This window comes from Moschus berezovskii, chromosome 9 (assembly GCF_049115385.1).
Source record: "Moschus berezovskii isolate FMDL1 chromosome 9, NW_MosBer_1.0, whole genome shotgun sequence".
Lineage (NCBI taxonomy): Eukaryota > Metazoa > Chordata > Mammalia > Artiodactyla > Moschidae > Moschus > Moschus berezovskii.
The window spans coordinates 49,095,790-49,108,596 of NC_142468.1; the positions used below are offsets into that span (position 1 = coordinate 49,095,790).

Sequence of the window (12,807 nt, forward strand, 5' to 3'; positions counted from 1 at the left end):
AGGAGACCCGGGTTCGATTCCTGGGTTGGGAAGATGCCCTGGAGAAGGAAAGGGCCACCCACTCCAGTATTCCTGCCTGAAGAATTCTGTGGACAGAGAAGCCTGACGGCTACAGTCCATGGGGTCACAAAGAGTTGGACAAGACTGAGTGACTAACACTACTATTAATCCCACTGATAAGGGCTCCACTCTCAGGACCTAATTACCTCCCAAATGCCCCACCTCCAAATACCCTCACAAGGGGATCAGGGCTGCCCCCCATATGAATGGGGGGATGCATTCAGTCCATACCCCATCACTGTTGTATAAAGAACCAACTGAAAGCCCCTGAATCTGCTTTCCCTGACTATGACAGCAAATTGGAAGCAATTAGTACAAAGAATTGCAGACATTAATGCCACCTTCAAATATATGAAGGATATAGGGGTGGGGCATCTCCAAATTGCCATTCAATTCACTTCTTTGGGCCTTGCAAAGACTAAACAGACGTTTTAGAGATGGATGGTGATGGTGGTCACACAACAATGTGAATACACTTAAATAGCACTGAAATGTGCTTAAAAATCATAAAAATAGTCAATTTTATGTTATGTATATTCGATACCACACACATATACTAGATGGATTATAGAAGAAAACAATGGACTACCCCAACTGCAGCTGCTACGCTGGAAGCAGTGGGGTTTTTTTTTTCCCCGACAGTGCTTTTTTTAAATTTTATGTGGCTGCATGGGGTATTCACTGCTATGCACAAGCTGACTCTAGTTGCAATAAGCAGGGTCTTCTCATTGCAGCGGCCTCTCGTTGCAGAGCACAGCCTCCAGTAGTTGCAGCACGTGGTCTCAGTAGTTGTGGCATGTAGGCTTTAGTTGTCCCATGGCACGTGTAATTTTTCCAGACCAGGGATCAAACCCATCTCCCCTGCATTGGCAGGTGGATTCTTAACCACTGGATCACCAGGGAAGTCCTGACAGTTTTATTGAGATATAATCTCACACAATAAAGTTGTAAAGTGTGCAATTCAGTGTTTTTTAATATATTCACAAATCTGTCACTGAACACCACTATCTAGTTCCAAAACATTTTCATTATACTAAAAAGTAATGCTATATCCATTAGTTCAGTTCAGTTCAGTTCAGTCGCTCAGTCGTGTCCGACTCTCCGCGACCCCATGAATCACAGCACGCCAGGCCTCCCTGTCCATCTTCCCCTTAATCACTGGGAAATATTTAATACTAACCCACTTTGTCTCTATGCATTGACCTATCCTGGACACGTCATATAAACAGAATCACACAATATGTGGCCTTCTGTGCTCAGCCAAGTAATATTCCATTGCGTGGATATACCATGATATATTTATGCATTCACTAGCTGAGATATTTGGATTATTTCCACTTTGGGATTATTATAATAACGATGCTACGAGTATTCATTTACAGATGTTTTTGCAGACATGTTTTCACTACTCTGGGATATAGTCTAAAAGCAGAATTGCTGGGTCATATGCTAACACTATATGTTCTTCCTTTTGAGGAACTTCCAAACTTTCACAACTTCCAAACTTGTTTAATATCCTCACCAGCAATATTGGAGGGTTTCAACTTCTCCACATGCCCATCAACACTTACTACTTCCTCTCTCTTTGACTGCAGTCATCCTAGTGTATGTGAAGTGGCATCTCACTATAGCTTTGATTTGAATGGCTGTAGTACCTTTACTGGGGGAAAAAAAAAAACGACTCATTCTCTGACAGTTGGTATATGACTACCAAACAGACAGGTGCATCCTTCTCAAAATGATCAAAAGTAGTTTAACTTCGCGTGATGTTAAACAGGACTATCATTCCTTGGGCAACAAGATAATATATTCGTGCCCATGGTTATGTGACATGCTCTAAATCAGCAGAATATAAGGAGACATTTGTGGCAACTAAGCAGAAGCTTACAATTTCATGCTTCCTCCTGGCCTCTCTCTCTTAATCTTATTACTTACACTGATCCCAACATAGATAGCTTATAGTTATAATGACTTTATTTAAAAAAAAACAATGAGTTGATTTATAGTATTTTGTACATGTGATTACATTTAAGCTCTCACTGAAAATATAAAATTAAATCAGTTCTTAGCAATTTCCAAAAAACCCTTTAACTATATGAATAGCTTCATAATAAATTAACTCTTCCATGATCGCGATTATTAAGGCAAATTTGCCTAGTGAGTTAAGTAAACAGATCTGTGTCATGTTTGCCACCCCATGTGACACCATCTACCTTCTCAAAAACCTCTATTTAATTTGAGCCATCCTGATTCTCAATTTACACCTCCATTTTGCTGATATGAGAAAGTCAGGAATTGAAAGAGTGCTGAAGTATATTAAAGTAGAATAATTGAGGTACAGTCTGCATGAAGTAGTTAACTTGGTTAACTTCATTTACAAACATAACTGTAAACACAATTCCCTGCTAGTTTATATACTCTAGACTGCCAATGTATAGGCCGCATTCCCAGAAAAATAAGCCTCAAGTAGGAAATAAAATATTCCTTAATACATATTCATTTTTGCTTAAAAGGAAACATATTCATAGATCCTAGTGAAAAGAAATAGAATGGCAAAAAATAAACATTAAAACTGACAGTGCTACTTTTAAAGCTAATTTAAAATCACTATCAATAATGTATTTACATTTAAAGTATAATTGATAACTTTTTACTAGATTATTTATAGTGAATAACTTTTTACTAGATTATTTATACTCAATGTATAATTTCAATGGAATATTAAGCAATTACAGTTTAACCCCATGTAGTATCAACTTTTCTTCTCTTCTGAGTCTTGTACCAATTTCATCTTTTCTTTTAACTCCTTCCGATCTCTGGAATACTGTTCAAATATTGGTTGATAAATATATATTCCTCCAGCAATTCCAAGGAGGCTAGCAAAAAGCAGTTGTGGAAAAGTCAATCTTCCAAACATTTTTTCATCAAACACTTCACAGCACAAGGATGGCTCTAAAATAACAAACTCCACATCCAGGAACTCTCTTCAGGTCTGTATACAAAGAAAATGGGAACAAAGCAGTAACTCAGCACAGTATCCTTTATAAAGACTTCATGCCACAACTTTGCTCCTCCATAAACAGTATTTTTCTCATAATATGTAAATACTCTTTTTGATGTAACTAAAATAGGAATATAGGTACAAAGGGAATATGAGAAATGAGGGTTAGGGGATGGTGTATAAGATAAAGCTAAATGCTACTATAGAATGTTTTCAGAGGTTTTAAACTGATACTTTATTAAATGGCAGAAGTGTGAAAAAATAGAGGAACATACTTTTTAAGCCTTTAAAGGTATACAAAAACTATTAAAATAAACAGCCGTCCACGAAAGTTAAATGTGATTGCCAATCTCATCTCAAAGGGGAGAGATTTGTTACTTTTCATTGTTGGCTCTTCTTTACTATTTCATGACAGTATGTGATATTAAAAACAACTTTTAAAAACTAAAAGATTTTCTAGTTCATTTAATGCTATAGTAGATACAAACTGACATCACCTCTAAGTCATCTACCATCCATTTTTGACAAAAATTAAAATAGGGATTTCACTGGTTTTACTTTTAACAATTGAAGAGTTAAGACTCTAAAACTTCTCAGAAAATTACATTCCTTGCAATAGTCTATAGTCTGATAAGTTCTATGGTTCGGAGATACCAAGTACATATTTATAAACAGGTAAAACAGAGCGAATCATTTTTATGTTTTATTATAACAATATTTCACAGCCTCCTAAGCCAGTCCCCGGGGTCACAAAACTCAACAGTGGCGGAGTAACTAGTAGCTTCTTTCTTAATATATCACTAAAATCGTAATTTACTATTTTTCTGAGGGGAAAAGTCTTCCTGGACTCTACACTTAACTAGATAAATGAGAACTTTACCAAGCATGTTTTGGTTCGAAGATTACTGAGTGTAAGAACAGGAGACATTTGCAAGTCAGCTCCTTGTAAAACAGACAATTAAACCGCAAGTAAATTCGGGAAGGTTCCCCTTCTGCCACTAGTTCGCTAAGTGACACTGACCAGGTCCTTTAACCTTTGGAGGGCCTCATTTTCCACATCAGTACAAGAGGCTAAATTACCCTTATCCCGCCTACGTCGCTCAACAAATAGTCACTGTAAGATCACCCAAAGCATGCAACGTTACACCAACACTTCCGTTTGTAGTTATCAGTACTATTATTACCACTCACACAGCGTTCTGCTTCAGCTCCCCGCCGTCTCCTGCCCGCACCCGCAGAGGTGAGATCCAGTTCCTTTCAGCAGTTTCAGGACCCCAGCCGCAGAGACCACAAAACCAAAGGAAGGGAACAATCCCTCAGAAAAAAACGTAGTAGGGAAAGCGCCGACCAGCCCGCGGCGTTGCCGAACCAGCAATAGTGGGCCGCGGGGACCACCGTTGGGGGTGGGCGGGACGAAGAGGCCTTTTCCCGGCTATCTTCGCGCCTGCGGCACGGCAGCTTACAAAGGCCAAACTTAGTGGGCGGAAGAGCAACGCGCGCCGCTTCAGCCATCCATTGCTGGGGACGTTGGCTGCTGGCGGTCCCCAGTGGACCTCAGAGCTAATGCAGAATGGAGCGAGACGACGGCGGAGGCGGCGGCCTTTTTTTCCGCGGTCTCCAGAACCGCTCTCATAAGAAGACGAAGCTGCGAACGAGAAAGTCCGCCTTGTATCTCAGCCCGCAGAAGAGCACCGGGCGCTGCGGGGGTGAGTGAGGGGGTGTGGACGCCGAGCTGGGTGGTGGTGGCGGGAAATCGGCGACCCTGAACGAGGGCTGCATCTACTGGGGGGCCGGGAGTGGGGGGGTATGGTGTGCCAAGAAATCGCGTTGCGCTGGAGATGGGATTCGGGATCCCCGTCTCTTGCAGGGCACTGTATTCTGCATTGTTTTGTGCCAGCTTTCCGCAGCCATGTGAAGTGAATAAGCATGATGTGGCCATCCCAAGACAGCGAGGGAGTGGCCACCCTAACCCAGTGTTCCCAAAGTTTCGTAGGGCTGATTCCTGGAGTGGAACCAGGTCTGACACCCGCCACATTGCTTTTTCCTGCTGGCCCCTCCGCCTTCTCTTTGGTCTAGTTGTCACCCTGACAGGAGAGACATCACCCCAGCAAGTGGGATTCTGATCTGTTGGAGGGGGTATTTAATATGTAGATAGGTTCCTCATTCATTCATTATATATTGTGTCTTGTATGTGCCAAAGGCTGTTATTTAAGGGCCAGTTCTGAGTACAGTTTCTTCTGCCTGAGGCCACAAAGTTAAGAGGAGAAAAGGAGAGAACAACAAGGTTTTCGGACAGCGGATACAGTCCAGCAGGGAGGTTTGTTTCTGAAAGATTGAAGTTCAGACGAGGCACTATGTAGTGTTGAATGCACCAGCTGGGAACATTTAAAATGTGTTCCTGCATTCTTTGACCGAAATCACAGCAGGATCCTCTATGACTCACTTCCTAGTGTAATGGAAATAAAAACAAAAATAAACCAGTGGGACCTAATTAAACTTAAAAGCTTTTGCACTACTAAGAAAACTATAAGCAAGGTGACAAGACAATACTCAGAATGTGAGAAAATAACAAATGAAACTGACAAAGAATCTTCAAAATATATAAGTAACCCATGCAGCTCAATACCAGAAAAACAAACAACCCAATCAAAAAGTGGGCAGAAGACGTGAACATACGTTTCTCCAAAGAAGACATACAGATGGCTAAGAAACACATGAAAAGATGCAGAACATTACTCAGTAATTAGAGAAATGCAAATCAAAACCAAAATGAGGTATCATCTCATACCAGTCAGAATGGCCATCATCAAAAAGTTTACAAACAATAAATGCTGGAGAGGGTGTGAAGGAAAGGGAACCCTCTTACATTGTTGGTGGGAATGCAAACTGATACCACCACTATGGTGAACAGTATGGAGACTCCTTAAAAAACTAGGGATAAAACTACCATACGACCCAGAAATCCCACTACTGGGCACATACTCTGAGGAAACCAGAATTAAAAAAATACACATTGTCTTGAATTGAAAAAGTACCCCAATGATCATTGCTGCACTATTTACAATACCTAGAACATGGAAGCAACCTAGATGTCCATCAGAAAATAATACACATACACAATGGAATATTACTCAGCTATAAAAAGGAATGCATTTGAGTCAGTTCTAATGAGGTGGATGAATCTAGAACCTGTCATTCAGAGTTCATGAAAGACAAATATCATATATTAGTGCATGTATATGTTGACAACTGAACAATGGAATCTAGAAAAATGGTACCAATGTGCAGGGAAGCAAAGTAGACACAGACATAAAGCACAGACTTTTTGGACTCAGAGGAGAGAATGGGATTATTTGAGAGAATAGCATTGAAACATATATATTACCTATGTAAAATAATAGCCAGTGGAAGTCTGACACGGGGCACTCAAAGGCAGCGCTCTGTGACAACCTGGAGGGATGGGGTGGGGAGGAAGGCTGGGAGCGGGGTCGGGGAGGGAGGGGACACATGTATACCTGTGGCCAGTTCATGCTGATGCATGGCAAAACCATCACAATATTTTATTACCCTCCAATTTTAAAAAAGGAAATGTTCCTGAAGAATAAGGAATGAAAGTGCAGGAACCCAGAATGATAGTAAAAGACTCACAGTGGGTCTGAGGCAGGCTACAAACTGAAGTCGTCAGGAGACAGAAGAGGCAAGGCTAAATACAAGTAAGAAGTCAACGGACCCTATATTTCAGTACCAGCCAGTTGTTTCCCAGTTGAGCTCTATGTTGCCAGATCTTAAGGAGTTTTGATATGCTACAATACAGATGTTAACATAAAATCTGATTTTTAAATGTTGGCAACTAAATTCACATTAAAAAATATTTAGTGTGTAAGCTGTCCATTTGTGATTAAGAGCAGGACTCGAGTCAACATACAGACCTGGTTTTGAATCCTGTTTATTTACAACCTTTCTGACTTGGGAGAAGGCAGTTTAACTTCTGAGCCTCAGTTTTCTCATATAAAATAGGGCTAATGATAACTTCCCCATAGCAATGAGGACTAAATAACATAGTGCATTGAAAGGAATGAATTCAGTGCCTAGCATACAAAAGCATCAATAAGGACTATTTAAAAGTGTACAAAGGACCATTTTATATGCCAGTATATGCACATATACAAAATGTTGCTTCCTAAATTAGTAATTTGTTAGCTGGTTTCTTTCATTATATACACATATATTAGCTTAAGGCCTTAGTTAACCCAATCTCTTTTTCAAAATGTATCTTAACATTTGATTTGTTAAATGAAAGGAGTCGTAATTCCCCATTGATGAGGCTATGGCACTTTGTCTAACCTTCCACCCAGGTCTGCTTTTGAGTAATGTGGAGGGGCTGGAGTTCACCACTGCACTTTAACAGAGCCTGAGCAAGGGGCCAACCAGAGCAGATATTAGTTCTCCAAGTGGAAGTTGCCTAACTCTTGTGCTACAATTACCTGTTTGTTCATTTTTTTCAGATCTTCTTGGTGAAAACATTTATCTGGTCTTGTTTATCATAGCATTACGAATATGTAACTGCTTTTTAGTCCAGACAAGTTTTGTTCCAGATGAATACTGGCAGTCTCTTGAAGTTGCACATCATATGGTTTTCAAATATCCTTTGTAGTTTTCTATTCCTGGACTGAAAATGTGTATTCATCTCAGAAACTGTGTCAGCTCTATGACATGTTTTCAATCAACTTTCTATATTTTCTCCAAGTAATTTTAACCTATAAAAGTGTGCCATTATTTTAGGCTAATATTTCTTCTGTATCTTTCTTTGGTATTAATGTACTAAGCCTTTTTGGCATATATTCCCACGGTGCTCAGTAATGTGGAGGATATAGAAAACATTACTGCTTTGAAGAAATTAAGTTTAATTAGCCAACTACATTTTTATTTCCAGTACCCTGTATAAAATATTATGTTTTTATTTAAGCTTCTTTGCTGACAAATAAGTTTTATATGTAGAAATGAAAAGAGGTTTTGTTTCAATTCTACTTAACATTAGTCCTTAATATTACTAATTATGGTTATTTGACCTGGGAATGGACAGAAAGATTGAGGGGTTATATTTACCCCTTAATCTTTGCAAGCATTTACAAGATTCTACATCTTTTGGGGAAAGATAGTGTTCACTTGCTGGTAAGTTTAAATAAAGGTAGTCAAAATGGTCATTAACAGATTTCATCCTTTTTTTAAGGTTTCAGTTCAGTCGCTCAGTCATGTCCGACTCTTTGCAACCCATGAATCACAGCACGCCAGGCCTCCCTGTCCATCACCAATTCCCGGAGTTCACTCAAACTCATGTCTATCGAGTCATGTATATTAATTATTTATTAAATGTTAATGATAATTAATTATTATTTATGGAAGTTTGTTTTTAAAAGACTACTGTTGCTGAACTCTGACCATATCTGGGAAGCCCAGGGTTCAAAGACACGCAGTGATGTGTAAAAGCGTTCAATATGTGCTAAAAACATTAAGCATTAAAGTGTTCTGCTGTGAGAAATTCTGTTAAGATATACAGATGTTCAGAATGACTATATTATATATTATTTGTACTTTAAAAGTAAATTTCCTTCATAAAAGAATCACTTAAGAAAGTGTTATATCTTATTTTTTAACTTGTAAACAGAAGGCCATGTTATGTGAGCCTATGAAAACTAAATACATATAAACCTACTCAGGATTTAGTGTTGAAATTAAAAATTTAAAAAATTAACTTGACAAAAATATATTGATATGTACAGTTATTGTGCTGTGTAGTAATTAGCCATCAAGAGTGAGCAAGGTTGTAATCCCTAGATAATGAATTTCTGGGGTCAGTTGCCAGGAAAAGATAAAATAGAACTAACAGTGCAAGTTTTCCTAACCTCATTATCAACATCTAAGCCATCATCAAGTTGGACTCAACAGTTTGGGCCTTTCCCATTTTCTGTCAGGGAAGTGGCCCAGAATTCTAAAGGCAGCCCAAATCCTGAAGGGTTTTTTGAAGTCTGGAAAGACACTGAGGTTGTGTAGTTTTGTTTAGTTTTTTTTTTTAAGGCTGTATTGTACCCTTCCCTTTACAATGATACCTAATTACCCATTAGTAAAAAACAAAGGCCATGTCAGTGAAATTGATGCTTCTTTTGAGAATATCACAGGGAAGGAAAATTGAGAGCAGTAGGAGTTGTTTCTCCCATTAACACATGTAGAAGTTAGGAACTGTGAATTGTTTCTTCATCTCTCACGACTACCCACTAGCTTCTAGATATGCAGGATATTCATATTTGCCTAGGCAAATGTATATAATATCCCAGAAAATAGGTTAGATTATGAAGGAAGGAGTCTTCAAGACAAAACTTGAACAGAGAACCATTATGATATTGTCAGTCATCATATTCTCATCTTGATTATTTTAAAATAGATTATATAATTCTGAAATCAGAAGGTGTCAGAGAAGTGATGAAGAAAACAGACAAAAGTCACGCATGTTAAAAGCTAAAACCAGATCCTATGTCTACTTATTCAGTCCAGTGCTCTTTCCAGATAATTTCTCTCTAAACTTCATAAGGTATGTGGACAGAATTAAGGATGGCTTAGAGCTCTTCTGTTCAATACAGAAGCCACCCACCAGCCACATGTGGCTACTCAAGACTAGAAATGCTAGAAATGTGGCTAGTCCAAATTGGGACATGCTCTTAGCGTAAAATCCATACCAAATGTCAAAGAACTAGAGCAAAAGAAGAATGTAAAATATTTATGTAATTTTTACATTGATTAAATGTTGAAATATTTTAGATATAATGAGTTAAATAAAAGTATTGAGGTTCATTTTACCTGTTTTGACATTTTTCACTTTTTGACTACTATAAAATTTAAAATTTAGTATGTGGCTCACATTGTATTTATACTGGAGAGCACTGGCTTGGATTATTGTGAGAAGAAAGAGGGATAAGAAAGGAGACCTGTTTGGGGGAGGGTGGTGTACCAGTGGGGGTTTTGACCAGTCAGAAAATGGCACACAGGCATCCGGCTCCTGGAGCTTCAGGAAAGGAAGGGTCAGGATCTTAAAGAACAGGAATATAGAATGGTAAACTGCCAACAAAGGCCTAATCTTCAGGGTTCACTCCTGGCACACTGCATCTTCTCTTTACTCCATCACACTAGTTTTTATTCTCCAGCAGCCATGTGTAACTCTTTAATTCTTGTCAGGGCCTTATTATAACCTGGAAAATTATGATGAAGTCTGGAGAGACTGCTAACAACTGGAAATTTACAATTCCATTTATTTTTGTGTTCAGCTAAAATCTACCTTCTTTTAAATTCAAGATTTTTACATAACACTTCAAAAAGTCCTATTTACCCAGGATAAACATCTCCAGTCTTAAAACCTCATCATCATCTTGTAATTTATTAATGTCTAATCTTAAAATGTGGGTCTTGAAACTGAACACAATATTGAAAGCCAGGGCAAGTAGCTCAGAATATAGTGGCTCATTAAGTTCATAAATAACTATACTTCTCTCAGTGCACAAGAATTCTTTTAGTATTTTAATGGCTACCTCAACACTCAGCTCCTATCAAGTTTGTAGCGAAATTAACTTTTCACATGAAGTATTTGCAGACCTGGGAACTGAGGAGGAGGCTTATAGATTCTTTTGCAGGGCAAACAGAAGGTGAGTACAGAGGTGCCTTTTACTGTATTTTACGGGCACAGTTTAAGTGGAATTATGAAGTACAATGTACCGTTACAATTTAAACATATATTTACAGAGTACTGATAAAGGACATAAAGCTAGAAGTGTTAGAAACCACTGACAACTGAAAGTAAAGCAGCTCTAATTATAATGTAAAATTAGTGAAATTTGATGCAATAAAATACAGATGTACATGTAAACTTTTAGAAACACATCTTTTGAACAAACTAAAATTGTGATCTACCAGCAAGTGTTTAGTTTGTTAGTGATAACTGTGATACATTTTAAAACTCAAAGATTTAATGTATAATATAGAATCATTAACTGTAATTGTTATAATACATTTACTTTCTTTTTACTCTTAATCTCATATGAAAACCATATTTCTATAATAATAGATTACTTAAAGCTTTAAAAAAAAAAAGTAACCCACATTATTGATATTGCAGGATAGTGAAGCAATGTAACGTAGTAGCTAAGCTTTGGAATCAGGCAGACTTGGGTTTGAATCCTGACCTCCACACTAACTAGCTCTGCAGTTTTGGGGAAATCAATTAACCTCTCTGTCCCTGTTTTCTTATTTGTAATTCTATCTCACAGGATTGACAGAAGGACCAATGAGCTGATATACATGAAGTACTTAGTATGATACTTAGCCCACAGTATTGTAAATATTTCATTAAAAATTAGTTATGCTAATGAAAACAACTAAATGTGCTTCTAAAATAGAGCCTTCACACAATGAAATGGGCTGCTGGCTACTTAAAATTAGTAGTATTGTAATACATATATTACAGAGAGAATCGGAAAGATAAAACTACCTTTTGGTATTTCCATGAAAATTTATGTAGTTTTTTTGTAGAAAAACAGGTATTTTTGCAGAAGAATAGAATAATACATCTTTTTTTTAAAACTAAGAATGGCTTTCAATCAATGTTGCATAAGCTTGTTGATTTCTTATGGTTTTAAAGTATGAACTAACCAGATGTTTTTAATATCTTTTTTTTTTTAAACTAATGAAGATTTGGATTCCTAGACTTGCCCAAGCACTTCTGTCTGCTATAGCAGACTTAAGGCTTTACTCATTAATGAAGCAACTAGAAAATCATCAAGTAGCGCGATGGGTGGTAAGTCTTAAACACGTTAGAAAATCTATTTCCTTCATTCCTGTGAGCATGAAGCACATGAACAGGGCAGTTCATGACTGATTAAGGCAGTTTCAGAAGATAACTTGTACAACTTCACAAGGGCACTTCCAGTGCCTTATTCAGAACAGTAAGATGCAAGTGGACATGCTGTCTCCTTCTGAATGAGCCCTACATGGTAGAAATAATTGGTGCCCTCCAACCCTAGAGAGGCCGAAGCTGAGGACACAGCCTTGGGAAGCACCATGCCTCAGGGCTGAGTCCTTGTCTCACTTGCCATAAGTTCAGTAGGAAATGGTTCTAAACTATTGCCTACCTCACAGATTACCTCAGACGTTTACAATCCTTGCACTATTCCTCCAACTACCTGCAACTCAGGCCTGAGAATTCCCTTCTCACTGATTCACTCTTTCACTTTTGGCTAGAATAATGGAATAGGTACAGAAGATTGTCTTTTGTCATTTGACTTATTTCACAGTGAGGAGATTCTCAATCTCCCATTCAAATCCTGAATGGATTTTCCCAGTTAAACTATCCTAAAGAGTTATCAATTAAGTAAGCTTATATAAGCCAACTTAGAAATCTTATTACCTTTTTTATATTTCTGTTGGCAAATACGTTTCAAATTCCAGATAACCAATTTACCAACACATTTCTGAAATATACTTTTGTGTTAATTTATTAACATTAATTATTAATACATTTCTGCAGTATGTTGATTTGCATTAAAGACAGATTACTGTAGCAATCGAGTCCTTCAAGGATTAAGTCAGTCTCTTTGTGCTTATATACATGTGCCCAAGGCTGAACCTAAAACAGCAAAGACATAATGCCTTTAAAATCCTTCCTCCAAAGTGGCAGCATTGCGATCTTCGAGCTCAGGAAGAGC

At 38.0% G+C, this 12,807-nt stretch overlaps 2 protein-coding genes across 3 annotated transcripts in view; one reads left to right on the forward strand and one right to left on the reverse strand.

Moving 5' to 3' along the window:
- Positions 1-1,703: 1,703 nt before the first annotated feature.
- On the reverse strand, positions 1,704-4,470 carry PIGBOS1 (PIGB opposite strand 1). Of its 2 annotated transcripts, none has more exons than XM_088839629.1 (2): positions 4,246-4,470; positions 1,704-3,052 (listed from the first exon to the last, which is right to left on the reverse strand). In XM_088839629.1, the coding sequence occupies exon 2, from the start codon at positions 2,975-2,977 to the stop codon at positions 2,813-2,815; it is 165 nt and encodes a 54-aa protein (XP_088695755.1). In that variant the 5' UTR covers positions 2,978-3,052; positions 4,246-4,470; the 3' UTR covers positions 1,704-2,812. The 2 variants fall into 2 exon arrangements, with proteins under 2 accessions (XP_088695755.1, XP_088695754.1); XM_088839628.1 differs by having other exon boundaries at positions 4,253-4,463.
- Positions 4,471-4,487: 17 nt separating this feature from the next.
- Positions 4,488-12,807, forward strand: part of PIGB (phosphatidylinositol glycan anchor biosynthesis class B) — a 28,812-nt gene continuing 20,492 nt past the window's right edge. Inside the window, exons 1-4 of the mRNA XM_055437336.2 lie at positions 4,488-4,767; positions 7,567-7,700; positions 8,114-8,233; positions 11,796-11,900. Coding sequence (XP_055293311.2) covers positions 4,632-4,767; positions 7,567-7,700; positions 8,114-8,233; positions 11,796-11,900 — 495 coding nt within the window. The 5' untranslated portion in view covers positions 4,488-4,631. The remainder of the gene's footprint in view (positions 4,768-7,566; positions 7,701-8,113; positions 8,234-11,795; positions 11,901-12,807) is intronic.

Coding starts and splice junctions, on each gene's coding strand:
- PIGBOS1 (XM_088839629.1), bottom strand. CDS start 2,977: ATGTTTGGAAGATTGACTTTTCCACAACTGCTTTTTGCTAGCCTCCTT.